This window comes from Lycium ferocissimum, chromosome 10 (genome assembly GCF_029784015.1).
Source record: "Lycium ferocissimum isolate CSIRO_LF1 chromosome 10, AGI_CSIRO_Lferr_CH_V1, whole genome shotgun sequence".
In the NCBI taxonomy this organism is placed as follows: domain Eukaryota; kingdom Viridiplantae; phylum Streptophyta; class Magnoliopsida; order Solanales; family Solanaceae; genus Lycium; species Lycium ferocissimum.
Genome location: NC_081351.1, coordinates 11,449,796 through 11,476,307, shown reverse-complemented (window position 1 = coordinate 11,476,307; position 26,512 = coordinate 11,449,796). Strand labels below are relative to the sequence as shown.

The 26,512-nt window shown below is 35.2% G+C and overlaps 1 protein-coding gene and 1 pseudogene across 2 annotated transcripts; both read left to right on the top strand.

Moving 5' to 3' along the window:
- Positions 1-3,801: 3,801 nt before the first annotated feature.
- On the top strand, positions 3,802-11,588 carry LOC132032455 (Holliday junction resolvase MOC1, chloroplastic-like). 2 transcript variants are annotated; one of them, XM_059422070.1, is made up of 6 exons: positions 3,806-4,285; positions 6,590-6,695; positions 8,374-8,426; positions 9,676-9,807; positions 10,017-10,089; positions 11,088-11,588. In XM_059422070.1, exons 1-6 carry the CDS (start codon positions 3,911-3,913, stop codon positions 11,168-11,170), a joined length of 822 nt encoding a protein of 273 aa, XP_059278053.1. In that variant the 5' UTR covers positions 3,806-3,910; the 3' UTR covers positions 11,171-11,588. The 2 variants fall into 2 exon arrangements, with proteins under 2 accessions (XP_059278054.1, XP_059278053.1); XM_059422071.1 differs by lacking the exon at positions 6,590-6,695 and having other exon boundaries at positions 3,802-4,285; positions 8,374-8,418.
- A 2,480-nt stretch (positions 11,589-14,068) lies between these two features.
- On the top strand, positions 14,069-26,287 carry LOC132032454 (GDP-mannose transporter GONST1-like; annotated as a pseudogene).
- The last annotated feature ends 225 nt before the right edge of the window (positions 26,288-26,512 follow it).

Genomic DNA, 26,512 nt, shown 5'->3' with positions numbered 1-26,512 from the left:
TCAGCATCATGAAAACATTATTATCATCATCACTTTCGTGGAACATATCTCATAAGAAGCTCTTGAAGATCCTTAACTTTCATCTTAGGGATGTAGGAAGGTCATGGAAATGTAGAGAAGAAATTATAATACATGAGTCATGCCTAGAAAGAAGGGGACTAGCCTTACATACCTTTATGTCTCCTTAACAATATCGACTAAGCACTCTCCTTCCGAGCTCACGATTCTACATAAAAAAGGGTTTGTACTAAAATCAGATAATCGGAAGTATACTTAAGCTTAAACTAGAGCGACTAAGAACTAATGCAAATTGGGCAGTATTTCCTTTGTTTCAACAACTTTTTCCCATATAATAAAACAACTCTCAAACATCACAACAACGCCCATAATATCACAACACGTAAATTCCCTCGAGCTAGATATTATTCGGCTTCCAATTTCCCTTCCAAGATCTTCCATAACCATAACTACAATACAACATCATGTTCATCATTCACATGATATTTCCTTAACATCGTTAGCGTCATCCGTAACAAGATTATATGCATATTATACCATGAATCATAACTCAAACTACCTTTCAACCTAACATACCATTATTAGCATATTTGAGTTCATATTCCATATTTGTTCCTAATTCAAATTCTTCAACTACTCAACACCATCAACAACATGAAACAATTGTAAAACTCACCTTTGGTTAGGTAGGAATGGTCTTTGGATGGAAATACTCCACTTGAGAAAAGCTCAACTTCAATACCCAAAGAGATTCCCAACTTCTATCAACCCTAGGAAGCATCCACACTATTGGTTCTACCAACTTTTGATGTTTGATCTTTGATTTCCCTTCTTGGATATGTGTTAGTGTGATATGAAGAAAATTCTAGAGGTTTTAGGAAGGTTGGAGAAGTGAAAAATGAGAAAAAGGAAAGGAAACCGTGCATATATAAAAATTGAACTCGGACCCGACCCGAAACCTACGGTCTAATATACGGACCGTATAAATTATACAGTCCGTATAATGGACCGTATGTTTCTTCCAGAAACTCACCCTTCACTGGAATGGTTCCACGGTCAGGTATACGGGCCGTATAAAATTTACGGTCCATATATATGACCGTATAATCCACATTTTTCTCGGATTTGTCCTCATCGCTTCGTTTGATCTCGAATCCTTATGGAACCTTCTTGGTACTTGTTTAACACTTCCTTAATAATCTAACGAGCATTATAACTCGTCCTCAAGACCTTACTAAATATTCGTTAGTTCGATAACCATGAAATCCTTCCCAAACATAGCTTATACCTCGCTTCCTTTGACGAACCTAGTTTCACCAAGTCATATAACTTAAAAATCTTATCGTATATGCCTTAAGGTTGCCAATCACCCGCTTATATTCGTGAGAGCTTCATGCTCGCCTTAAGCTGGCGTTAGTCTATTCACGACGCAACGATATGAAATTGCCGAGGTGTAACACTGATGGGCTACAAAATGGGTTTGGAGAAACTTAGGCCATCTGGTGGGATTAGTTTGGGCCGGATGGCCATTTATGTCCTTTCCCCTTTAATGAATTCCCCAAATGAACCCACTTAAAATTACCCAATTTTCCTCTTTTAACCCGATTCGACCTTCTAAACTAATTTAACCCATATGAATTAGACCCCCAAACCCATTTTCCCTTCTTTATTTCCCTCAAACCGTACAAGCAAAAGTAATTTCCTTCCAATTCTTTTCATGGAATTACAAACCTAACCATTACAATTCATAACCCCAACAATGACTTCAAAATTAATTAATCTCCACAATTTGATTTACTTCATTTAAGCTCTTCTCAGCTTCGTCATCTTCAACAGCAATTACTACCACAAATACCCTATCATAATAGAAATAAAGGAGTAAAAAGAATACATATATCTCTTCTCTAAAGTGTAAATATAGTTAGTTTTAAAGGTGAGAGATTTTCGATAATAAAGGGGCAAATATGACTCTTTTCCGTTAAAGTAAAGATACACGTGAACAATTTTTCCTTTCCCCTTTTTATTTCCCTCAAACCATACCGGGAAAAGTAATTTCCCTCATGGAATCAATTGTCACACAAACCCAACCCTTACAATTCATAACCCCTATAATGTCTTCAAAATTAATCCCCACAATTCGATTACTTCATTCAAACTCTTCTCAACTTCATCTTCATCTTCATCGACCATTATTACCAAAAATGCCCCTGTCATAATAGAGCAAAACCCATCTCCTGAACCAACTAATTCTCCAAGAAATGGAACTACAAATGGTAGGGGTAGTAAGGGAATTTTGGAAGCTCAGCTTAAAATGGACTAATTGGAGTCTTTGTCTTGCCCATTTCCATATACAAACAAAACTCGTGCTATTTTATGAGAAACAATTAATTTCTGGTAACAATTTATTACGTTTTTAACATTCCACTATAAAAGTGGACTTTTATTTACACTTTAAAAGTGAGGGGTAAATGTAACGTGATTTTTTTTTTTTTTTTACGGTGAACTCTATAAAAAATTGGGCTGGTTTTATCGTTCAGTAAAAACATGATGACATGTGGCTTTTTAAAGCTAAAAATGAAGTTTTAACGGGTGAGAGATAAATATAGCTCTAAAGTAGGAAAAAAAAAATGTCAAAAGTGCCTCTCTACTTTCATTTATTAGTTAAGTTTATCCCCCATTATACTATCCGGCTATTTATATCCCTGTCATTACTAAACTCAACAAAAATACCCCTAATTTAACGGATTCCCCAAATCAACCTACTTAAAATTACCCAATTTTCCTCTTTTAACCCGATTCGACCTTCTAAACTAATTTAACCCATATGAATTAGACCCCAAAACTCATTTTCCCTTCTTTATTTCCCTCAAACCATGCAAGCAAAAGTAAATTTCCTTCCACTTCTTTTTCCTGGAATCAGTTATCATACAAACCCAACCATTACAATTCATAACCCCAACAATGACTTCAAAATTAATTAATCCCCACAATTCGATTTACTTCATTTAAGCTCTTCTCAGCTTCATCATCTTCAACAACAATTACTACCACAAACACCCCTATCATAATAGAACAAAACCCATCTCCTAAACCAACAACTACTTCTCCAAGAAATGGAACTGCAAAAGCTAGGGGGCAGTAAAGGAATTTTAGAAGCTCAGTTGAAAATGGACCGTTGGAGTCTCTGTCTTGCCCATTTCCATATACCAAGTCCCTTACTTTTAATTTTGAATTGTCCAAAAATAGTGTCATTTCTTTCAGAAAAAATTAATTTATGGTAATAATCATTTCCTTTTCAAGTTCTGTTATAAATTAAACTCTATTTACACTTTAGAGTCAGGAATAAATATAACATGATTTTTTTTACAGTGATCCGTGTAAAAATGTGTTTGGTTTATTGGTTCAATAAGAGCACACGTGACTTTTTTTTAAAGCTGAAATGAAATTTTAACAGATGAGGGATAAATGTATTCCTTCCGTCTCAAAAAGATTATCTTATTTGACTGGACACATTAAGAAATAAAGGAAGACTTTTGAAATATGTGGTCTAAAACAAACCTTAGATATTTGTGTGACTGTAAATCATCTCATAAAGTTTAATTATTTCTAATTATAAAAATATATCAATCTTTTTGGGAGAAACTAATAATAAAAATACACAATCTTTTTGAGACGGAGGGAGTAACTTGTATTAACATGTGAGAGATAAATATTAGCTTTAAAATATGACTATAGGGTTATATTTATTGAAAAAGTATAACAAATGACATACAATTTATTTTCGACAACAGAGGGGCAAATATGACTCTTTACCTTTCCCTCTTTATTTCCCTCAAACCATACATGATACAACACTTCTGTTCCAAAACTAATAAACCAATCTTGAAAATCCATGTTTTTCATGGAATCAATTGTCACACAAACCCAACCATTACAATTCATAACCCCAATAATGACTTCAAAATTAATCCCCACAATTCGATTCACTACATTCAAACTCTTCTCAACTTCATCATCTTCAGCACCCATTATTACCACAACTACCCCTGTCATAGAACAAAACCCAACAACTACTACTCCAAGAAATGGAACTTCAAAGGCTAGGGGCAGTAAAGGAATTTTGGAAGCTCAGTTGAAAATGGACTGGTTAGAGTCTTTATCTTGCCCATTTCCATATGCAGAGCCTTTGAATACGGGTTGGGTTATTGGAGTTGACCCGGATACTTCTGGTGCCTTAGCACTCTTAAAACCAAATCAACCTCCTCAGGTAATATACAGCTTTTGAAACTATTTACGCCACATAGCCCAATATACAATACTCCCTCCCTCTGTCCTTAATTATGTGATATAGTTTGACTAGATGCGAAGTTTAAGAAAGAAATGAATGACTTTTGAAACTTGTGGTCTAAGATAACTCATACGTATTTTTGTTGCCGTAAAAAGAAAAGTTTTAACTTAAATTATTTTTAAATAATTCTTTTATTGGGAACAGACTAAAAAGGAAAGTATTTCACGTAAATTGGCACAGAGGGAGTATTATACTTGGGGGGAAGCATTATACATAATGTATCAACCTTGTATAATAGTGTATAAAATTTTATACGCAAGTATGTTGAAAATCGGGTGTTTATACACAAAGTATGGGCTATGTTGCGTAAATATTTTTAAAAATAGACATAGAGCGTAATTTTCCCAAACTCTCTATCTACTCCCTCTGTTTAACTTCATGGGGTCGTTTGGTAGTGTATAAAAATAGTAAGAGTGTATTAGTAATGTTGGATTAGTTATGTTGTGATTAGTTATGCACGTTGGCATTATTTTTTATGGACTGTTTGGTTTGTTGTATCAAATAACATGCATTGCATAATTTTTAAATAGTATTCTTCCATTACAATTTATATGAAGGTGTTTGACTAGGCACGAAGTTTAAGAAATAAAGGAAGAATTTTTGAACTTGTGGTCTAAAATAAGTACTCCGTCCGTTTACCTTTACTTGTCCATTATACTAAAAATAGATTTTCACTTTTACTTGTCCACTTTCGCATATCAAGAGAAAAAATAATTTACTTATCTTGTTTTACCCTTAGCATTAACTACTCATTCCAAATCATTTTCCAAGTCCATTAAGATTATACACTAATTAATATGAGTATCATGGTAAAATATGCACTTCATTTATTATTTCTTAAGGGGTGTGCAAAGTCCACAATGGACAAGTAAAAGTGAACGGAGGGAGTATTAGATTCATTAAGGGTATAATGGGTATTTTAAAGTTCAATTGTTACTAAATAATAGAAACGTGTCATTCTTTTTGGGACTGACAAAAAAGGAAAGAGTTTCATACAAATTGGGACGAAAGGAGTACTCAATTGTGCTTATTAGAATAGGAATAGTATTGGTATTGTTAATGCCATGGTTTACTATGTATAAGAATAGTACTGGATAGGGCGTATAACTAATACATAGGTTGAAAACACTACCAAACAAGAGATTAAATAATACCAAAACTAATACCTATATTATTTTCTCTAATACCTCTTACAAACGACGCCTATGTGTCTTAGTTACTATTTGGAGAGTCAAAGAATATTTGGCTTTATCATAATGTTTTCAAATACTTTCCAAGTATTTTGAATTGTTAACTATTGTAACTTTATTTAGTTTTTAAATACATGTATTTTATTTCAAAAAAATTGAAGATTCTATGTCCGGATTTTACACTGAACATTAGTTAGTTAACCGTTGTACTCCAAATCAAGCCACATAACTTGAAACCAGTGTTTTTCTTTGGTTAACCGTTGAAGATTGCATTATTTACCAGTAAAGAGTTACAAAGCTATAGCCAGTTTATACTCGCTATTTTCTCATCAGAAACTACATCAGTGATCAGACTAATAGGAAAAACAGCTACAACTTAAAATAGAAACTGATGAACAGCAGTTGCAGATCCTTTCCCCGCTCGAACACCACACATATAGGCAACTCTCTAGCAATCAACTCCCACCCTCTATTCTTCTGTTCAAAGATCCTTTGATTCTTTCCAATCAAACAGCATATAGCATTTTGAAGATTTGAGCACTTTGTGATTTCCCTTTTCCACTCTATTTCAGCCAGTGTTATATCTGGCAGTTATACCTTCTTTGCGTATCCATAAACTTTTAATGTTTTCTTGTGAGTAGCAGTAGTAACATAGTTCTTTTCACTCTTTGAGTCCAAGTTTGTTATTTAGGTGCTTGGTTAAAATATTGAAACTGCAATTAGTAGTTGCCGAGACAAGTGAGGGCTGCTCTAGTGATAAGAGTCGCTCCGTTCTAACCATTAGGTTGGTATTTTGGGTCACTGAAGGTGGGGTTGGGTAAACCAAACAACTAAGAGTTACTTATTGGTGCTTTTCTCAGTTAATTTTCCAATAGAGTTAAGTGAGTTGTGAAATGTATATCCATCAATCTCAAACCAAAGTAGGAAAAAAAAAAAGGATCTTGTGCTCTAAGAAGTTACTACATCGTTCATCGATTTGTTTACTTCTAAATCTGAAGTGTACTTCTCATTGACTTCCTATTCCAATCTCCAGGTGTTTGATTCTCCTCACTTGAAGGTACTTGTTGGCAAAGGACTGCGGAAACGCTTAGATGCAAAAGCTATTGTTCAGTTGCTTCAAAGTTTTGAAGCTCCTATAGGTACAACAAAAGCTGTCATCTTAGAAGTCTTTCAAATCTCTGTTCTTAACTTCCTCAGTTATCTGGACTGAATGACTTGTACAGTAGATTCTGCTACTTCCTTGAGATTTTATTGCTAGTTTGTTTGTATCCTTTGCAGGTGACAAACTGACAATGCTCTCTTTTTCTTTTTTCCCCCCTTCACCAAGAAACTAAATATCAGTACTGTTTCCTGGTATATATTGTTAATTGGCTGACCTGTTTTCTGCTTCTGGACTACGGTGTGGGCTGGGGTAGCGGTTGATGCATCTTTTATATGAATTCCCTTGGGTTTGCAAAGATTCTGAATTATATTATGTAAATTAGTCGACATTACCAGTTTCAATTTTTTTTTTTTTTTTTTTTTTTTTTTGTGTAAGTTAATCACTTTTGCAGGATAACGTCTGCGTACACACTACCTTCCCCAGACCTCACTTGTGGGATAACACTGGGTTTGTTGTTGTTGTACTCACTTTTGCGGGATAACTGTGAAAGCCATTAAAGTAAATTAGTCATTGATTCCGAATCTTGTGGTTGTTTGGATGAGTGCCCTTTATGCTGCATCTATATAATAACATTGCAAGGAGTGATGCATGTCGTATTGCAGAGAGTTATAGTAAAAAATCGATATATATGAGGCTGGCATGAGGGATGTTAGTTGATTATTCTCTCCCTCTCCCCCTTTTTTGAGCTTTTCATTGGGAAACACTATTGTTTCTACTTCAGAAAACAGTTTGGCTTACATTATTTTGATCTGAGGAAGTCCTTGATACTCAAAGAATATTCCTTTTTATTTTATAGTATCTTCTGTAAAATAAATGTCTGTGTACTGAGACTTAAATTCATTTAGTTGAACAAATATGGTGGATATCTTCATAGTTAAAACTAGTCCAAAAAATATGCTAATATGGTGCTATGTCTTCTTTCCTAACCTCATCCTTCGGGCCATTATCTTATGCTTCAAATAATCATTTCGGCTGAAGAAGGGTGGGAGTGCTTGGATTTGAGAAGCTGTCTTTTCTTGGAGTCACATAGAGGAGTTAGAGATGCAAATTACCTTGCAGATACAGTGGAATGAGACAGGCCGAGATGGTGCGGGGTGAGTAATGAGAATTCCTCTAGCCGAGTTCATGTGGTTGTAATTGTAAATTTCCTTGGAGATGAGCCGTATTGTCAAAGGTGCGCTTAAGCCCTGAAGTGAGGCGCATAACATGTTGAGCGCTTTGTCTCGCCTAGTAGGCGCTGCAGTGTCTTCATCGAGGCTTGAAGACATAATTTTCCTTGCCAATGACCATAATCCTGAAGATGCGATACTTAATAGTTGATATTTCACTGTATCATATATATATATATTTTTTTTTCAATTCTTTGACCATATATTTATTATTTAGTCTTCGAGTAAACATTACATATTTGTATTTTTTCTCCATTCGAGTAAACATACATATTTCTTAAAGCCCTAATGGACGAGTTTTTTCCCCCTTTGATAACATTGCAGATGAGCAATTTGTTCCTGTTTCTGGTCTTATCAAATTAGTTGAACTATTAAATTCGCTATCTGATCATTTCTCAACTGGAATTTTCAGAGGCAAATTGTTTTTTTTTTTTTTTTTTTTTTGGATCAGTAAGAGTCAGATGACATATTTCATTTTGTTTACAGGAACAATTGCGTACGTTGAACAATCAACTCCGTATCCACAAGATGGTAAGCAGGTTAGAAACTATTATTAACAACAATGCCAGTATGTACTGCCACTAGCTTATCAATATTATTCAAATGATGGTAGCTATTTTCATGTCCACTTGCTCTTTACGATCAAATAATTCTGCATTGTTGTGAGTGTTTATTACTTATAACATATGCATCTACACTTAGTGGGCCATACATGTCGATCCTTCATAGCTTCACCAGATAGAGTCAGTCAACTATGTGCTGATGGCATTCTCTAGCAACTAGCATCTATTAATTTGGACTTGTTACGTATGCTAAATAGGTGTAAAGACTTTTATGAATACCATAATTTCCTGAACAAAAACTTCACAAAGTAACAATTCAACTTGTACCTGTGGTTGGTCGAGATAGCCATCCAATATTGTGATATTGTTTCTGGAAGATAAATTGTATTAAGGGTTTGCACATTGCTAGTCATTTCGAGGTCCTTTAATTTTATGTGCTCCTTATTGGGACGGGTTTAGGGGTGGGTGGGTTTAAGTTTCTCAAATACTTGGAATTTCTTTTTCTTTTAAAACCGTGGTATCCGGGTCAGCTTCGCGCACCTCGACTAATTCCATGGGATACCTACCACCTCACATCAGCAACAGGTACACTAGATAACTCTATCCTCCAAGGCTAAATTCTTGATGGATGTCACTAATGCTGTTATGGTTAGAGACATTCTGTAGGTAAAGGTGGTTTAGGAAGTGTATTCTTACCACCTTACTGGAAGTGTAGGCATCATACATTTTTCACCCTTACATGATTTAAGCAACCTAAGTATTTACTTATTCAAAAAAGAAAGTCAGTTTGTATCATTAAAAAATGGAGTAAATATGAAGAAACCACAAGATATGTGTTCTCTGTTCATTGCACAAACTAGTCAGAATATATTAAAATGCTATTTTCCATTACCTTTTTTAGGTTGGACCTTCATCTCAATACTAAATTCAACTGACGGGAGTTCTGAGTTCCTAAAAATAACTAAAGTTGAAAGTAACTATAAGTCTTAGGATAAAGAATGTTTACCACATTCTTTTGAGTGCTGAATAAGTTCTTTGCGCCCCCCACCTCTGCGCCCCCTCCCCCCTCCAAATTTTGGCTCAACGAATGCTAAAATGCTAAATACTTGTTGGCCATCATCTTCTTGGAGCTATCATCACTTTGTGGATAGAACTTGTTTAGTGTATCTTATTTGTATTTTTCTCGCTGGTACACTATTTATCAATATATTTTTACTGCATCAAGGGATGGTGGAGTGGAGGATTCGGCTATGGACTATGGATTGGGTTGTTAGTTGCGTCCGGATTTTCCGTTATTCCTGTGCCGTCAAGTGCGTGGAAGAGTGAGTTTCAACTTACAAGAGAACGCTCAAACAAGGTCATTAAAGTTCCTGCAATTAGTTGAACATAAATACATACTATCGTCATAGATTGGATTTACTTCATTGCTTCAAGCCTTTTGCTCTTCCCTTTCACTAACTGAAAAGTCCATCTAGTTAGATTTTTCAGTTTTGTACTCAGAAAAATTTCTGCAGATTTCCTAGAGCCATCATCTAATATCTGTCATTCAATTAATTTTATTTGCAGGATTATAGCAGGGAAGCAGCATCTTCATTGTTTCCCTCTTTGAGTACTCTATTAAAAAGGAAGAAAGATCATGGTAGGTATACTTGCTTCATGTGCTAAGCATATTTATTTCTGAAAAAAGATCTATGGCTTCGTATTGTTTGCTGGTTTGTGTAACTTGTCAACCAAAAGGAATCATTCAGTAGACTGTTATCTATCCAGATAGGAAGTATAACAGGCAGTGAGATGTGAAATCTTTTAACTGATCAGGAGGAATATCTCTCTCTAGGAGGGACTATCTTGAAAAAAACATTATTTTTTTGTCTTGTACTCAATCTGACATCAATTTTTGACATTCAATGGCCCTAGTAACTTTTCCAAAATACATTGCTATAAGTCTTTGCTAGACTCTGGCTGTAAGATTGGAAATCAGGGTGTCACATTTTATTCGCCAATTCTAGTTGCGGAACTTGGTTTATAATGGGTTGCCCCTTCTACCCTTCTAAATACCATAATCGGTTCACAACACGATTCAAATTTGTGACGTGTGCTTACCACACATCCTCTGTATACTACCTTTACCGTTGAACCAAAGCTCTAAGGGCTTCACATTTTAGTTGATCTTATAATAATGACTTTGTTTTCCTTGGCTATTATAGACAGGTTATATCCATCTTGGTCCTAAGCGTATATACATTGCGATTTTATAAGAACTGTGAATATGTCATACTTGCTCCTTTCGTGTACAAGTTTGTCTCCTTTTTTTATTTCTTTCCAATCACTAAAATTTTGGCTTCTAGTACCCTCTTTTACTTTTCTTAATTTGTAGTTATGGCCTTGAAGACTGTAAGTTGGAACTCATTTCCGAGCACTTCGAGTTGGGGAAATTCCTATATAGGACCTTTCTCTTGCAAGCTTTACCAACCTCAGAATTCAAATCAAATAACAATCCTTGATCACCTTTTGGCCTTTAAATCAATATTTCATATTCTTGATTAATAGATGTGGCATCAAGATCTTGTTTGCTAATACTTGTTTTATGTGTCTTATACCGTCTAAATGTTATTTGATGATTCTTTCTTAACCTTCCAGGTCGAGCTGAGGCTCTTCTCATTGCTGCTTATGGGAAAGGCATCAAGATAAATTCCGACCCTGTTTGCGCTGTGGAAAATTAGATGCCTTAGGAACTGGAGAAAAGCTCCGATGCTTAATCGTTGCTGGATAAATCCATTTGGAAGAATTATGCAGTAAAAGAGAAACAATTAGTCGACAAGGTTTTTCAAGCAATTCAAATATTTCCAACTGACTCCATGAGATCTCAACGTAAGCATTGGCCAAATCGAGCTCTTCCTTTCTGTGTCAACTTAATTGTCAGTTCTGTTGTAAAGGAATATCTTCATCTAGATTGTAGGATAAGTAGTGTAGATGCCTCATTAATCACATCTAGAGAAGGGAAATTACAGACCTTAATTCTTTGTTCTGTATTGTTTTATCATTGTATTGATGCACGTTTAGCATGAAACACTATTTATATATTTATTTTTATTCACATATACAATGACATCCAACAATAGGTTCACGGTTTTGGCAAAACTCGGTGTTTAATCATCGAATATACCTAACAAATCCCTGTCATTTCACTTGGAAAATGGTCTGTTTTGAGTGTTTGAAGTGGATGAATAATCAGCGTACGTAATCAAGTTTCATGCCAACATGTATGCAAAAAACAAGTATAGATAAAGTTCAATCTCAACTCAAAACCGACCATATCTAAATTCTAAATGTATCACTATACACTCCATTGATTCAAGTAGAAATGTTGTTGTCGAATGGCAAAATACATTTACAGACACTTAAAGTTAACTCCAACTGTTAGTTGAACATTTTATATTACTCAATTATCATCTAGGCACTTCAACTTGCTCCCAGTGTGTCATAAACACATGTCTAACATGGCAAAGTATGTGTCTTTCACTTAATTTTAAGAGCAAGAGAACTCAATCGTGCTTTTTTTTTTTCTTTTTCTTTTCCCTTTTTATAAGTTAAGCCCTCAATAATGCTATTTCCCATTTTTTTTCACAATCAGTGTCTGTGCACGTGCGTCGCACATGTATATCTTATTATACAATAAATAATATTATTAAAATAGTATCAATATTATTGAAATAAAAACTTAAGTAGATAATTATACATGAAAGAATAAAGTATAAGTTTTTTGTGAATGATAAATGTGGATTGACATATGGTGACTTGTTTATCAAGGTTAAGATGATTGAATATTCTCTGAACTTATCAATTATGTACGTAGTTTTTTCACTTATCTTGATTTTAGGAGGTATAAACATGTAATCAATATATATTTCACTTAATACTTGCTTGTAGACTATATTCCTAATTTACACTCCTTTCATCAACTTTGGCTTTTTTATATTCGAATACCATCGATTATGTGCAAAATATATGATAACCAATTGAATTTAGGAAAGTGGAGCAAATATACCCTCTCTTAAAAAATAGTCTATTTGTACCATTACACAAATGCGACCTATTTTAAAATTATTTTTCAGATCCTTTGTTAAAATAAAAGCTATGCGAGTTTAATTAAATTCTGGCCTCTAATTAAATCTTTCTCGTAAAGTTCAAGCATATATTTGAAGACCACAAATTTTGACACCTTCTTCTCCAGCATTTTGTTCTCAAATTGAAGAACTATTTCTTTTATATTTTCAACTTGAAGATGACATTTACAATCATCATCCCATTCCAAATAATATATTTTCTATCCTGCCAGCAATATATATGTAACAAAATTAGCCTAAATCTTTTATCAAATATTAAACCTTAAATCTGAAACTAAATGAGAATGGAAGGGGTAGCCGATTTTAATAAGAAAATCAGAACCCTAACCGGAGTTAGTGGAGAAATTGGACCTTTATATTGACTTTCTCCTAACGGTTATTTTCATTTTTTTGCGCGGATTGGCCTTCTTTTTGGGTGGTCTTTAATTTTTGTCCCTCAAATTGGGGGTCTTTAATTTTTATCCCTCGCTTAATACTCCGAGATTCTGGGTTCGAACCCAGCTCAATAAAAGAAGAAGGAATTTCGCAAGGCAGAGGTTTGGATTCGCAAGGCAGAATTTTGCCTTCAAAACTCTGCCTTAGGGTAGAGTTGAAACTCTGCATCAACTCTACCTTAAGCATACAAAACTCTGCCATGCGATTCCAAATTCTGTCTTGAGGTTTTTTTTAAAAATTTTGACTGAGCGGAGGTTCAGACCTGAAACCAAGGGATTTTTAGCGAAGGGCAATCAAATTGCCCGATTATTTTTAAGAAAAAGAGATTTGGTTTTTTTTTTTTTTTTGGGGGGGGGGGGGGGGGGGGTTTAAAAGGTGAGGGAACGGGTCTCTGCAATTTGAAAACAATATGGTGGAGAAGAAAGTCACGAATTTAGATACAACAATAACAACATACCCAGTGTAATTTCACAAGTAACAAATTTAGATGTTCAAATATATTCTTGAACTTTGCGACAACGCTTTAATTAGAGGGGGATTTAATTATTCACGTGGCTTTTGTTTTAACTAAAAGAAATATAAAAATAATTTTGAAATTGGCTTTTTCACTGCCGTCAATAGAAAAGAATATATTTGAGTCGTGTGTAACGACACAGACACAAATAAGTTGTTTTTTTTTTATAACTTAAGGATATATTTATTCTAAATCACACTATGAATATATTTGGACTTTCCCCCCTTGAATTTAAGTTGGGGATACGTTATTAATGGAAGGAAACCTTTAAACTTTCCTCTCCTTTGCCTTTCCATGCTCTTCATTTCCCAAACAAAGAAGCATTAAAAAAATCCAAGAAAAGAGTGGAGAAATGTCCAATTACTAAAATAGTATAATATGATCACAAGTTGGACATTGTGGATGTTTTGACTAAACCAAATTTGGGTTTTGACTCTATCAAAAAATGCCTTCTGCCAAACACACTTGACTCCTTCGTTATATTATGCCTAATACATTAACGTACTTCACCTCAAGACGTCGTATATAAATAAACCTTTCAAAAGTTCCACTGTGCCATTCTATCCAATTTTTGTACCAATAAAGTATTTGTTTTGTGATGTTTGCATAACATTTTATGCATGTGCTGAGTTTCTTCTTTGTACAAACTAAGAAGTTGACAACCTTTGTATTAATGAGTCCAAGGTAAGTGTCTGCTTTGTTTTGTTTTGTTTTGCTCTGTGATGAAATGTATGTGCATAATCTCATAATTAAGGATCTATTTAGCATTCTTTAGTTTTCTTAAAGAGTTTTGCTTTCTGGGAATTTCTTGAATTCTTGATTGCTATATGAGTAAACCATTCTTCCTTTGTCATTTGGTTTTTGCAAACTAAGCCAGAAGGGATACGTTTAATGTGATGTATTACATATTTATTTATAGGGATAAGGAAAAGAAATAAGTAAATTAAAGAAGAAGTTTACTTGTTTGTTTGGGTGATGTAAGGAACATAGTTTCCATTCTTTGATGGTGGAAGGTAGCGGGTGTGCCGTGGAATATTCGAGGTGCATGCAAACTGGCCCCAAAATCGTTGGCATAAAAAAGAGACATGGTTTCTGTTTAGACATTCCCATGTTTGATCATCTGTCCCAATTTATTTGACACTCTTTCATTTTTAGCCAATCCCAAAAAGAATGACATATTTTTATATTTAGTACTACAATTAGAATGACAAATATTTATAAGTAGTAACAATTTAAATTTCAACTTTCAATTTTAGCCTTAATCAAATGATTTATAGCCAAACAAATAACTATAAGGACCCGTTTGGCCATGAGAATTTTTCACTTATTTTCGGATTTTTTTTTTTCACTTTATTTGAAAATCAGCTTAAATTCCAAATACAACTTTAAGTTGTATTTGAAATTTGGAAAACACTTAAAACCCTGTTTTCATTTTCAGTGCATTCAAGCAACAAAATATTTTTTGCCAAAACTATAATAAAACACAACTCCATCTTCAACTCAACTTCAAAATTCCAAATAAAGTGAAAAATATTTGATTTTCATGGCCAAATGCCTACTTATTTTTCATTCTTAAACTCCATGTCAGTCAAACACCATCCTATAAATTGAAACGGTGTACTAGTTTTTTAGAAATGGGATGGTTGAGAAAGTTTGAAGCTTTATTCTAGTTTGGATCAGAAAGATGCCAAAGAATTTTTTTTTTTCATTTTTCTTCCCTGTTCCTCTACTTAATGAATAAAAGCATGGTTAAGTATATATTGGCTATCAGAATTTTGGGAAGAAATGGAGCTAGTTTTGGGTTTGCTAACACAAAGGGAATTCCTTTCTTGTCCAATACAAAATTGAATATAAGAAAATACTTTCCACAAAAAAGAAAAAAAAAAATTCTTTTTCTGGCTACGGATTTATGGAACCTCACTTACTAGTTTGAAGTTGAAAATTTGAAGTTGAAAAATTGAAGCACAGGTCCTTTATATAGTCTTTCGCGGCTGTATAACTGTGTGGCTAATTCAAAGGTTTCGTATTAAGTATTGGAAATGAGTTCTTTCCAAATGAACATAATACTATACAGTTCTTTCTGCTGTTCTTGATGACGTTAGTAGTTTCGATAGGCACCGTTGTTTGGGTTGTTTCATGGGCTGTGCAACCATGTGCTAATCCAAAGTCATTTTAAGGAATGAATAGATTTTTGAACTCAAGAGTGCTGCCCAACAGTCATTGAAGTGAGTGAAAACCAAAGGAGATCCTTTATCAGAGACAGAAAAAGTGATTTCTGGTGGTGCTGGTAGCAGGTACACCAGTGGAGCAAATGAGGTGTGCGAAGTTGCTCGGACACTACGTTTATAAAAAAGGCAATAAGTAGACTTTTTGGGGGTGATTTTAATGAGCATAGTTGGCTAGGATGATTTACACCACGTAGATATAAGGATTGCAGTTTCTTACTTTCTTTGTCTTAACTTGTACTGAGATTGAACTCAAGCTGCCTTTAATGATATGCTCAATGTCATATATATTTTTCCCATGATGTTCAACATGTCACAAAAAAAGCTGATATGTAATTTTGGAACTTGTTCTGCCACTGGCTTATTTCTTGGAAGTTGATGTCTGGGCCCTCTTTTTTAATTTTTTATTTCAATTGAAGAGGTTTGTCCGTGGTTGTTTCTATGGATTCTCCTGATTCAATTGTGGAAAGAATTCATATTGAGGATACTAGTAATGGTGGCCAAGTCAGAGAAAGAAGCTTCTTAGTCTACCAAGCCAATAACAGGCGTTTCTTTCTTTATGTTTGCATATATTTTTATTGCTGTTGCTTGTTCTTTCTCCTGTTCAGTTGGCTACTGTTTCTAATTTCCATTGATCTTTTACTTGCTTCAGATCTTTTTCCATGAAGTTTGTAAATAGAATCGACAATGATGTGGAAAATGGGAAGTTGGAGATCAAAGAGAAGTCAATACGCAATAATATGCTCGTCACTGTACAGAACAAGGCCTTGCTATCTGGAATTGCATATTGTATTTCTTCCTGTAGCATGATATTAGTTAATAAATATGTCCTTTCCAGCTATAACTTTAATGCAGGGATATCCTTGATGCTCTATCAGGTACCCTCAATCTTTTTATACTGTTTGGTAAATTCCTTATAGGTACTTAGGTTGGCTTTTGAGAAATAACCTTTCAACTCGTTATGCAGAATTTTGCCTCGGTGGTGGTGGTTTCTCTGTTGAGCTTCTTCGGTGTAATTTCTACGGAACCACTCACATTGAGGCTAATCAAAGTCTGGTTGCCTGTTAATTTTATATTTGTTGGAATGCTTATAACAAGTATGTTCAGGTATGGATAACTATCTTTTTATATCTGCTGTACCTTAGCTGTTCATTTTTACCATCTAAATACCATGAATTTTATGCTTAAATTTTGCTTAATGGAATTATAAACAATCAAAAGCTTGTTTTATTTACTCCTGGCAGCACAAGACATGCATTTCCTGCAATGTATAGGGCTAATTATCGTATTGACACAAGAAATTACATGTTAGGCAACGGTTTTGAACTAGAATGTGAGCTATTTTCCAGGAATGAATTAGTTTTAAAAGTTCACCATTTTCAAGGTGTTGGTAAGGTCTGAAAAAAAGAGAATGTGTCACAGTTTAGGTTTAATAAGGAATTTATAAAAAGTTTGGCTTAGATGGAGAAATCCTAAAATTGGAGAAATTAACCTTAGATTTTTTTTTTTTTTTTTTTTTTTTTTTTTTGGTATTATTTATTGTCATTCTTCCATGGTAGGAGAATTTCATCTTGAGTAAAGAGGTTTATAGTTTTACTAGCCATGAATATCAAACTAGTGAACTCAGTTTGATGAAAAAGTGTCTAGTTACAGTGTTCCCATTTCCTAGATATATTAGAAAAAATTATATTAATCTTGGGGTCGTATAGAGAAACTGTGCTGGGAGGATGAAACCAAAGTTGTAAATAGGTTTTCAAACTTCACAATGGCTATTGAGTTTTCATCATAAATGTGATACTACATAGAAACTCAAGTTCAAATTAACATATTATCTCACCAAGAGCAGTGTCATTAAAAGCAATCGCTTTTGTCGCCTAAAGCATGAAGCAATGTGAAGTGTGGGTTATTGCTTCATGGGTGAAGCCATGCGCTTCAAATAATGACCCACGAAGTGACTCCAACGAGAAGCAATCTATATTTTGAATCTCAACTTTGAGGAGCTGGATCATCATCATTAGTATATTTTGGATACAAAAATTAGTTATTTTACTTGAAATTTGATTTATCATTTATGGCACTAATTTCATATACGCCTGATGCTTTTTAATCTTCCGTAAATTGTTGCCTTCACTTTGCTTCAAGGCCCACGGACCTTGTAGCGTTTTTGCACTTTTCGCTTTTAGAAACAATAACCAAAAGTTTTCTTTTGGTTTGACATTATAGCCTTTCGTTATTTCCATTTTCATACTTCTTTGGCTTGATTGTCCTTATGCCGAGGGTCTATTGGAAACAACCTGTCTACCTCCCAAGGTAGGGGTAAGGTCTGCGTACACTCTACCCTCCCCAGACCCCACTTTGTGGATTTCACTGGGTATGTTGTTGTTGTTGACATTATAGCCTTTTCCTCACCACTATTGAGTAAACTAGGCTCTTTCTTGCCTAGTTTACTTAGATTAAAAAAGAAAAGAAAGGGCTGTCGAAAATCGTGGCCATTAATATACTAAATTTTGTTGTGTTGCAAGGGAAAACCTAAAGAGGTAAAAAGACCCTTTAAGGATTTTGAACAGAAATAAAGTGCAATAAGAAGGACATCTTAATTTCAAGCAATCTTCTTCTTTTCATCCTCGACAACACCTGCATCACCAGCGTCAACTCCTTTGAATCGTATCCTTGAATATACAATTATATTTAATTTTAGCATATGGTTTACTCTTACTTTCACTTGAGATTTCGGCAGAATATCTTGCTCATAATTTACTTGTGATTGTCACACTTTCTGCACTTTGAGGTACATAAATGTTGCTATGGTCACTGTCTTGAAGAATGTTACTAATGTGATTACTGCTGTTGGTGAAATGTATATATTCAACCGACACCATGATAACCGAGTGTGGGCTGCTCTTTTTCTAATGGTATGCTCGTAGCTTAAACAAGATCCTCTTATTCCTCGGTCCTTTCTTTTCTCTTGATTCATTTCTGTACATTCAATTTTCTTTGTCTCTAGATCAATTAAGAAAATGTAGTAGCCGTTCTCTTCTTGTCAGCTGCATTTGATAGCAGCCTTTCTCCCTTTTCTGTTTGAGTCTGGGTGAGGGCATGCGTGAAATCATCTGCAGTTAGTTAATGTTTTTTCTGGGACAAATAATCACATTTTTGGACCTCTCACAAGAATAATAGCCAGAAAATGTATAGGTTTTGTGTATTAATTAAGTGTAAATAGACATATAATATATAACAATATACAAATAATATACATAATCAGTGTATACATTTTGTATGTTTTGGCTAGCGCATTAATTTCAGATGACGGGCCAAAAATGAAAAAAATAAAATCCCATTTGTTAGATGCTTTCTTCGTCGTCTTGACATTTTGTACTTGATAGGAGTCATTCTCTCTCTTGCCGTGTGTGAGAGACTACACAAGTGCATGCGTCAGTCTTTTCATCCAATGATGTCTAGCCCGATAAGGATTGAACTATCTTCTGATTTGTTCGTTATATCCGCATCATAGTTCATATATACCACCATCCTTCCACAAGCTTTTCAACATGTTCTCTGTAGGAAGTACTGGTTTTCAAGTGTAAAAGAGCAGCCTAAGCCAATCCCACCAATGCCATTTTGCTTGTGTCTATCTTTCTTTTCCCTATAACCTTTAGCAGAAGTATGTTAGATGGTTTTAGGAATGAAAGCTCAAGTACCAATGTCTCTTCTTTGGCATAAATTTCAACTACACTGTTAAAGATCTCATAATAACTACAACTTTTTGTTGATCATGGACCCAAGTCACCTAACTGGCTTAAGATCCTGGCTTGGCACAAGTCTACCAATATATATTCTAGCATATTTAGCGTCTCCCTAATGGTGCCTGTACAACCTTTGAAATCTGATTCCCCTATGAATTATGTGCTACTTCCTCTGTCCCAATTTATGTGAAAGGTGTTTTACTAGGCATAGAGTTTAAGAGAAAAAAGGAAGACTTTTGAAACTTGTGGTTCAAAATAAGGCATAAAAATTTCTATGGCTATAAATCATTTCATTAAGGAAAAATGGGAAGTCTGAAGTTAAATTGTTATCAAATATGGAAAAATGTCATTTTTTTTTTGGGATTGACTAAAAAGGAAAGGTGTCACATAAATTGGGACAAAGAGAGTACAATTAATTTCTATTTATTATTCCTCAGAGCAATATTATGCCCACTGCCATTTGTAGAATATACTGATCTTTAGCACTTGAAATGCCTATGGTGGAACTAAATTTTAATTGTGATGTACTCATGAGATCAAAATCTGGAGATAGTAACTTTGTTGTCTACTGTGCAGATTATATCAGCAGTCTCTGGAGGAATTACAGACCTTTCTTTTCATGCCACCGGTTATACCTGGCAGATAATCAATTGTTTTTTGACAGCATCATATTCTGTAAGTACATTCCTTTTTATTGGTACTTTTCCTTGTAATCAGATATTTATGTGCTCGACCAGGTTCTGAGTCAAGGTTAAATGCTGTTGTATTGCTTCTTGTTTTTGCACTTAGCTTTGTAGTTTTGATCACTTTCCAGATAACAAGATTCTGATATTTTGTTCATTTCTTGCATTGACACGATGTCCAATGTCTATTTCTTTTTGCATCCTATTTTTGTTTTCGCTGCTTTGGAGTAGTGTCGAGGGGGAAAACATTCGTCACTATAAGGGTTGTCAAAACAATTGATCTGCCTACCCGAGCAAGCGTGTATGGCATTATAAAGAATTCACCAAACTTTATTCTAGAAACAGGTGCCTTTTAATAGGTACACAATACGAGAGAGTGGTTTATTTCATATGATTTGAGAGGCTTAGTCATATTTAGAGCTGGCAGAAATGATGACTTTTCGAAAACAAATTGTTCAAGGATGCAGAATGGAGTCTGTTGATTTGGACAGGACTAACTTCAATAAATTATTCATCAGTTATAAAATTTTATCTGCATCTTCTTGAATATTTTACTTGATTGCCATGCTATTACTTTTTTTCCGAAATGACAAGCAGTTAAACCTGTTAGTATGATTTTGATCTTATGGTGCAGTTGACTCTACGTAGAATCATGGACACCGCTAAGCAAGTGACAGAATCTGGGAACTTCATGAATTTTCAATGGTTCTGCTAAATAATACCCTTTCACTGCCTTTAGGCCTTTTCCTTGGATTACTGTTCAATGAGGTCGATTACCTTTCCAGGACGTGAGTTCTACTTTCTCATTATACCACTCTCTTCATTTATGTTTACGATAGTCTCCTGCGTGATTAATTTTGCGTTCTTCTGCATACTCATTTGATGTTTGGCATCTGATATCAGTCCATCTTTCTCCAATTTCAATTGCATCACGCTAAGATTGTAAAATTGAAAAATCTGCACCTTCTGAAGTGCTGGTTAGTGTTAGTTGATCTAGTTGTTGAGATGTAAGAGTTGAAGATGTGCTGATTACTTTATTTAGTTTCAGCAAAGTTCTTACAATAGTAAATGTTCATTCAGCTAGTTATTGACATTCTCTAAGCTCAAGTGCTTCTAGTCTATGTTGCTCGGACTCTTCAAAAATGTCGGAGTATGTGTGTCGGATTCTCCAAAAATATAATGCAGTTTTGGAGGATCCGACACGTGTGCAGCAACACTTTTGAAGAGTCTGAGCAACATAGCTTCTAATACTATTCAATATTTTTGTTGCAAGTGTATGTGCATTTTAAATAAATGTAATTTTGGTACATGTATAATTTTTTTGACAGACCACTACTACGATTGCCAACATTCTGGATGGTAACAACCATAAGTGGATTTTTGGGCTTAGCTATTAGCTTCACATCTATGTGGTTTCTTCATCAAACAAGTGCCACTACATATAGGTATGATTTTGTCTTAAGAGCACTATTTCTTCCTCTTCATCAAACATTGGATTTATATTGTTTCAATTTACAGCTTTTTTTTTAAAATAGACTTGGCTGATACTAGCCATTTCCCTAATTTTCCCCTTTCGAAGAATTAACCTAAATAGCCGCACACCAAACTGCGTAAACTAAAGATATATAGCCGATATGTCTAATATATGTACAATTCATATATAACATGTGTATGACCGTGTGTAATATATGTATATCCATGTATAAAATGTGTATAACTGTGTATAAGCTATGCATATGCCAGTTAGGAAAAGTAAACAGTGAATTCGGCCAGCCATTTGTGAAAATATCCCTTTCCTTTTTTGCTTTGACTTTGTTGATCACTGAGTTCATAGAGACACAGTTGCCTTGTGTTTCAGGCTCAGAATTCATTTCTGCAAAGCTTACATGAGAGAGCTACAAATGTCTAGAGACATTTGTTGAGTTTAATCTTCAAGAGATACTTGTAAGACATTCAAATCAAACGTTTTTCTTTTCGTATATGATAAGCCAAATATTTGAACGACAGAACGACCTGATTACGCATGCTTTCCCAATTTATACAACACTCTTCAAATTTTAGGCTGTCCTAAAACTTTTCACACCATTCAATTGGTAATACCTTTTATATAACTTTTTATAAATTCAAGAACTTTAATGTGTTTTGCTATTCAGATCTCACGTCTAATCTGATATTGTCTCTTCCAATTATACTTTTCGAAATACCATTTTATTTTCTTCCATCATTACCAATTTAATACAAAAGCATAATTAACGTCTTAAACTCTATTTCCGGTTAAATGTTTTCACATAAAATTGGACGGAGGGAGCATCATTATGGAAAACTACACATTTTGGTGCTTGATTGGCGGCTATGTTACTCCGACAAATGTTGTCCTACCCCAGTCAAGTCCTCCAAAAATGCACTATTGATGAAATTTTTGAAGAGTCCGAGCAACATAGGTTGGCAGCTTCCCTATCAGACTAAAACTATCATTTTGTAATAAACCAGATTCTCAATACAAATATATATATATATATATATATATATATATATATATATATATATTCACTAATAGCCAAATAACAACTACAACACTCAACCTATTGAATTACGATGGAGAATACTGAAATGACGAGTAACTAAGGATAGAGATAAGAATGGGAATGAGAAGTTAGACTCTGAGAAGGAGATGAGAAGAACAATCAATTTCTTCCACAATACACATAACTCCTCAAAATCGCAGACGACAACCCCTTTATCTCTACTCAACCTGGATCCCAAGCAAATCTATTATTGGGCTGTCTAATTCTTGGGCCTCTTTGTGGTTTAGCCCCAGGCCCAATAACTAGGCCGTCCTCTGGGCTATTCGTGTTAACAACAATACTTCCCTCCTCAATAAGAACCTTGTCCTCAAGGTTCGAGTAGAGCAATGACATAAATAAAAGATTAGCATTCTTGTAAAGTGACACATACTTTTTCATGTCAAGGGCCTTGAGGAGTAGTATGATAACAATTCCATAACTAAGATGCATCACATATGCTCTGTTTTGTTTTCCAATCCAGAACATTGGTTGAATATCATTGTTAATTGTTTGATCCAACTCCTCGAAAGAATACAGTACAACAAATGCTTTATGCAAATTCACCATGTAACCGATTCTTAAAAATAGTTGAAAAATACTATATTAGTGTTTCCTCATGGAAAGGAAGTAGAGTAGTGTACCAAGGAATAAATAAAGAGCAAGGTCCAGCGGTCCAAAGACCAATCGAAGGGACAAATATTTTCTCATCCGATGACGTTCTTGTTGGCATGTCATTGCCTGCTCCAATATCGAAAATGCCCACTCCAATGGTTAGCACCACAACAGCTTGAATGAAATATGTAGCGCAATATTGCTCTCCTAAACCCACCGAGAAAACTAGCTGAGTTGAAACAAGTAAAGCCAATGTAGAAACATGAGGTTTGGCAGCTCCAAAAGCACAAAAGTAATCGTTAATGCCAATGAGCAAACCATATATTAAGCGTGCCATAAACATTTGACGAGGAATGACTATGATCTTAGTGTTCAGTTCTTCGAATTTGCGACGATGAAAGTGAGCCGGGATTAGCAGAATGCTAGGTAACCGGAAACTATAGTGATATGTGGCAGTAGGTGCAAGGCCCGAATCAACATTCCAACGCAGGAGCATGCCAAGACTTGCTGAAACAATAACTGCCAGCACACACGTCTCAAAAGTAGGTACATCCAGGCGTTGCGCCTTATTTTCATCAAGCCATAACAGCAAAATAAAAAAAATTCTTTTCCAGGGTAATTCAGTCGCCTTTGGTGCCAATGCTTTCGTGTAGGATGAAAGGTCTCTTTCAGCAATATAAAATTGAGTAAAAGTTGGAGAACGAGTAACTGCTCGTGCCGTATCAGATTGCAAGATGTAGGGATTCACACAACTAGATTGTCGGGGATCCCGCACTCTACACATAGAGTTAGAATGCGCAATTAAGCAAAACTTGCCAAAACATCCCTGCAATTGTAGTGCCTCCACGTTCACGGGATAACATGTTAGAGCCATGGCCTCAAAACTTATTCCTAGATCCCATACACAAAGGTTCGACGAAGTTACACTAATGGGTACCATAAAGAATTTAGCACCAGGAGCAAACGGAAAATATGGAATCGGGTAAATGCGATCCTTGGCAATATGAAGTGGGTGTTGATCTGAAGCAAGATCAAAGAGGAAACGACGCAACATACTCGGAGTAGGTACAGTTTCAATAAAAAGTGAATCACATGTTACCTCATGATCCATGAAAATAGAGGCAACGGGCAGATCGATGCGGCCCTCGATATCGGGCATTGTATCCCCAACTGCGATAACAAGAGACTGAGAATCTGGATCAAAAGTCACGATGTCCTTCTCCTCCTCGTTTTTCTCTTCCAAATCGGAGTTGCAGTTTTCCTTTTTCGCTTGAGTTACCAAACTTTCAGGGCACCAAGTAGATTCGTCAAGAACCTGTGGTAACTGCAAAGGCAGCCCCTCCGAATCATCCGCCACCAAATCAAACGCAGTGTCAATTTCATGGGCGGAGTTTTCACTTTGGTGAGAACTTTCATCGGACACTTGGTCCACATGGCCTGAATATTCAGTGTCTATCGCCGAATCAGTTCCAGTGGGAAGGGGGTCTGTGCCGATCGAAGTATGAAACGTCTCGGGATGGCCCTTGACATTATCCACAGGAATTAAGTTCCTTCGAGCAAAGGAGAAGCAATCTCTCCGCTAACGACTGTAGCAGCACTAGTTCTTGTATCTTCTACTGTTATTTTAACCCGCTGAGACATAAATGAAAATTTGTCCTCGATCTTCTGTAGCAAAGCAAGAATACTAGTAATTTGAGAGTCCACAATAGGAGACTTTGCGTAGGTTTGTTTCCGAAAACGCAGTGCTAACTTCTCCTTAAAATGTTTCCAATCAAAAAATTGTTTGTTGCGAAACATCCAACGGAACCATTCGAGGGCCTCACCATCGAGATATAAGGAAGGAAGAGGTAGCCAGTATTCCTCAGAGAAGCCACGGAAAGTGAAGTATCTCTCCACCCGATAAATCCAGTCCTCTGGATTACCGGCACCGCTGAATCGATCTAATACCACCACTGTCATTAGAGTACGTCAATGAAAGCACCAATGTAATAAACCAGATTCTCAATACAAATATATATATATATATATTCACTAATAGCCAAATAACAACAACAACACTTAAACTATTGAATTACGATGGAAAATACTGAAATAACGAGCAACTAAGAATAAAGATAAGAATGGAGATGAGAAGTTAGACTCTGAGAAGGAGATGAGAGGAACAATTAGTTTCTTCCACAATCATAACTCCTCAAAACCGCAGACGACAACTCCTTAACCTCTACTCAACCTGGATCCCAAGCAAATCTATTATTGGGCTGTCTAATTCTTGGGCCTCTTCGTGGTTTAGCCCCAGGCTCAATAACTTGGCCATTCTCTGGGCTATCCGTGTTCACAACACATTTACTTGATATTTAATGTCATCATTTTTTCTTGACTTTGTATTCTGCAGCCTTGTGGGATCACTAAATAAGATACCTCTCTCTGTTGCTGGTATTCTTCTTTTCAAAGTCCAAACTAGTCTTGAGAACACTGCCAGTATATTTTTTGGTTAGTACTAACTTTTTCCTTTTCTGAATTAAAGATGTGCTTTGTTTAGCCAAGAACAGTTATGAAAAATATGTCTGTAACACAATTTGCAGGCCTCTTGGCAGGAGTAATTTTCGCCCGAGCAAAGATGCGGGAGAAATCTCAATCCTAAATTGTTGAAAACCTGTTTTTCTCGCTTTGTAGATTAGCATTTGATTTGAATTGTAAAGCATGTTGTATATAACAACATGATTCTCTAAACATCGAACAATAGTATTGAAATGCAATGTAACTTTATCAGCAAAGAAAAAAGTGTTGAAATGCAATGTGACCGATTAAAGCATAATGGATATCGAATATTCATAGTCATCCAACTAGTTTGGGATTGAGGTATAGTTTATTGATCATCGATCAGCAGTTTCCTTGTCAGTGTATACTTGAAGAAATGGATCAGATCTTCATTCACCTTTCTTTTCCCCTAAACAAAGATCTTCATTCACCCGACAGCCAGCTAATTGTGATGCAAGTTTTTACTATAGTCCATTGGTTCTTGCACTTTAATTTGTGGTCCTAATTCATTTTGTAATAGAACTAATTCATGTTCTCGAGAAGGTTATTGTGTACTATTACAAACTTCAGGGAGGTTATGTACCGTAAAGTAAGGGGTCGTTTGGTGGTTGTTAAAACTAGCAT

What these genes read in the sequence shown, in the direction of transcription:
- LOC132032455 (XM_059422070.1), top strand. Translation starts at nt 3,911, where the DNA reads ATGTTTTTCATGGAATCAATTGTCACACAAACCCAACCATTACAATTC. An exon ending in AAGTTTTGAAGCTCCTATAG is followed by an intron (nt 6,696 to 8,373) that starts GTACAACAAAAG and finishes TTTTGTTTACAG; the next exon opens with GAACAATTGCGTACGTTGAA. An exon ending in ATCCACAAGATGGTAAGCAG is followed by an intron (nt 8,427 to 9,675) that starts GTTAGAAACTAT and finishes TACTGCATCAAG; the next exon opens with GGATGGTGGAGTGGAGGATT.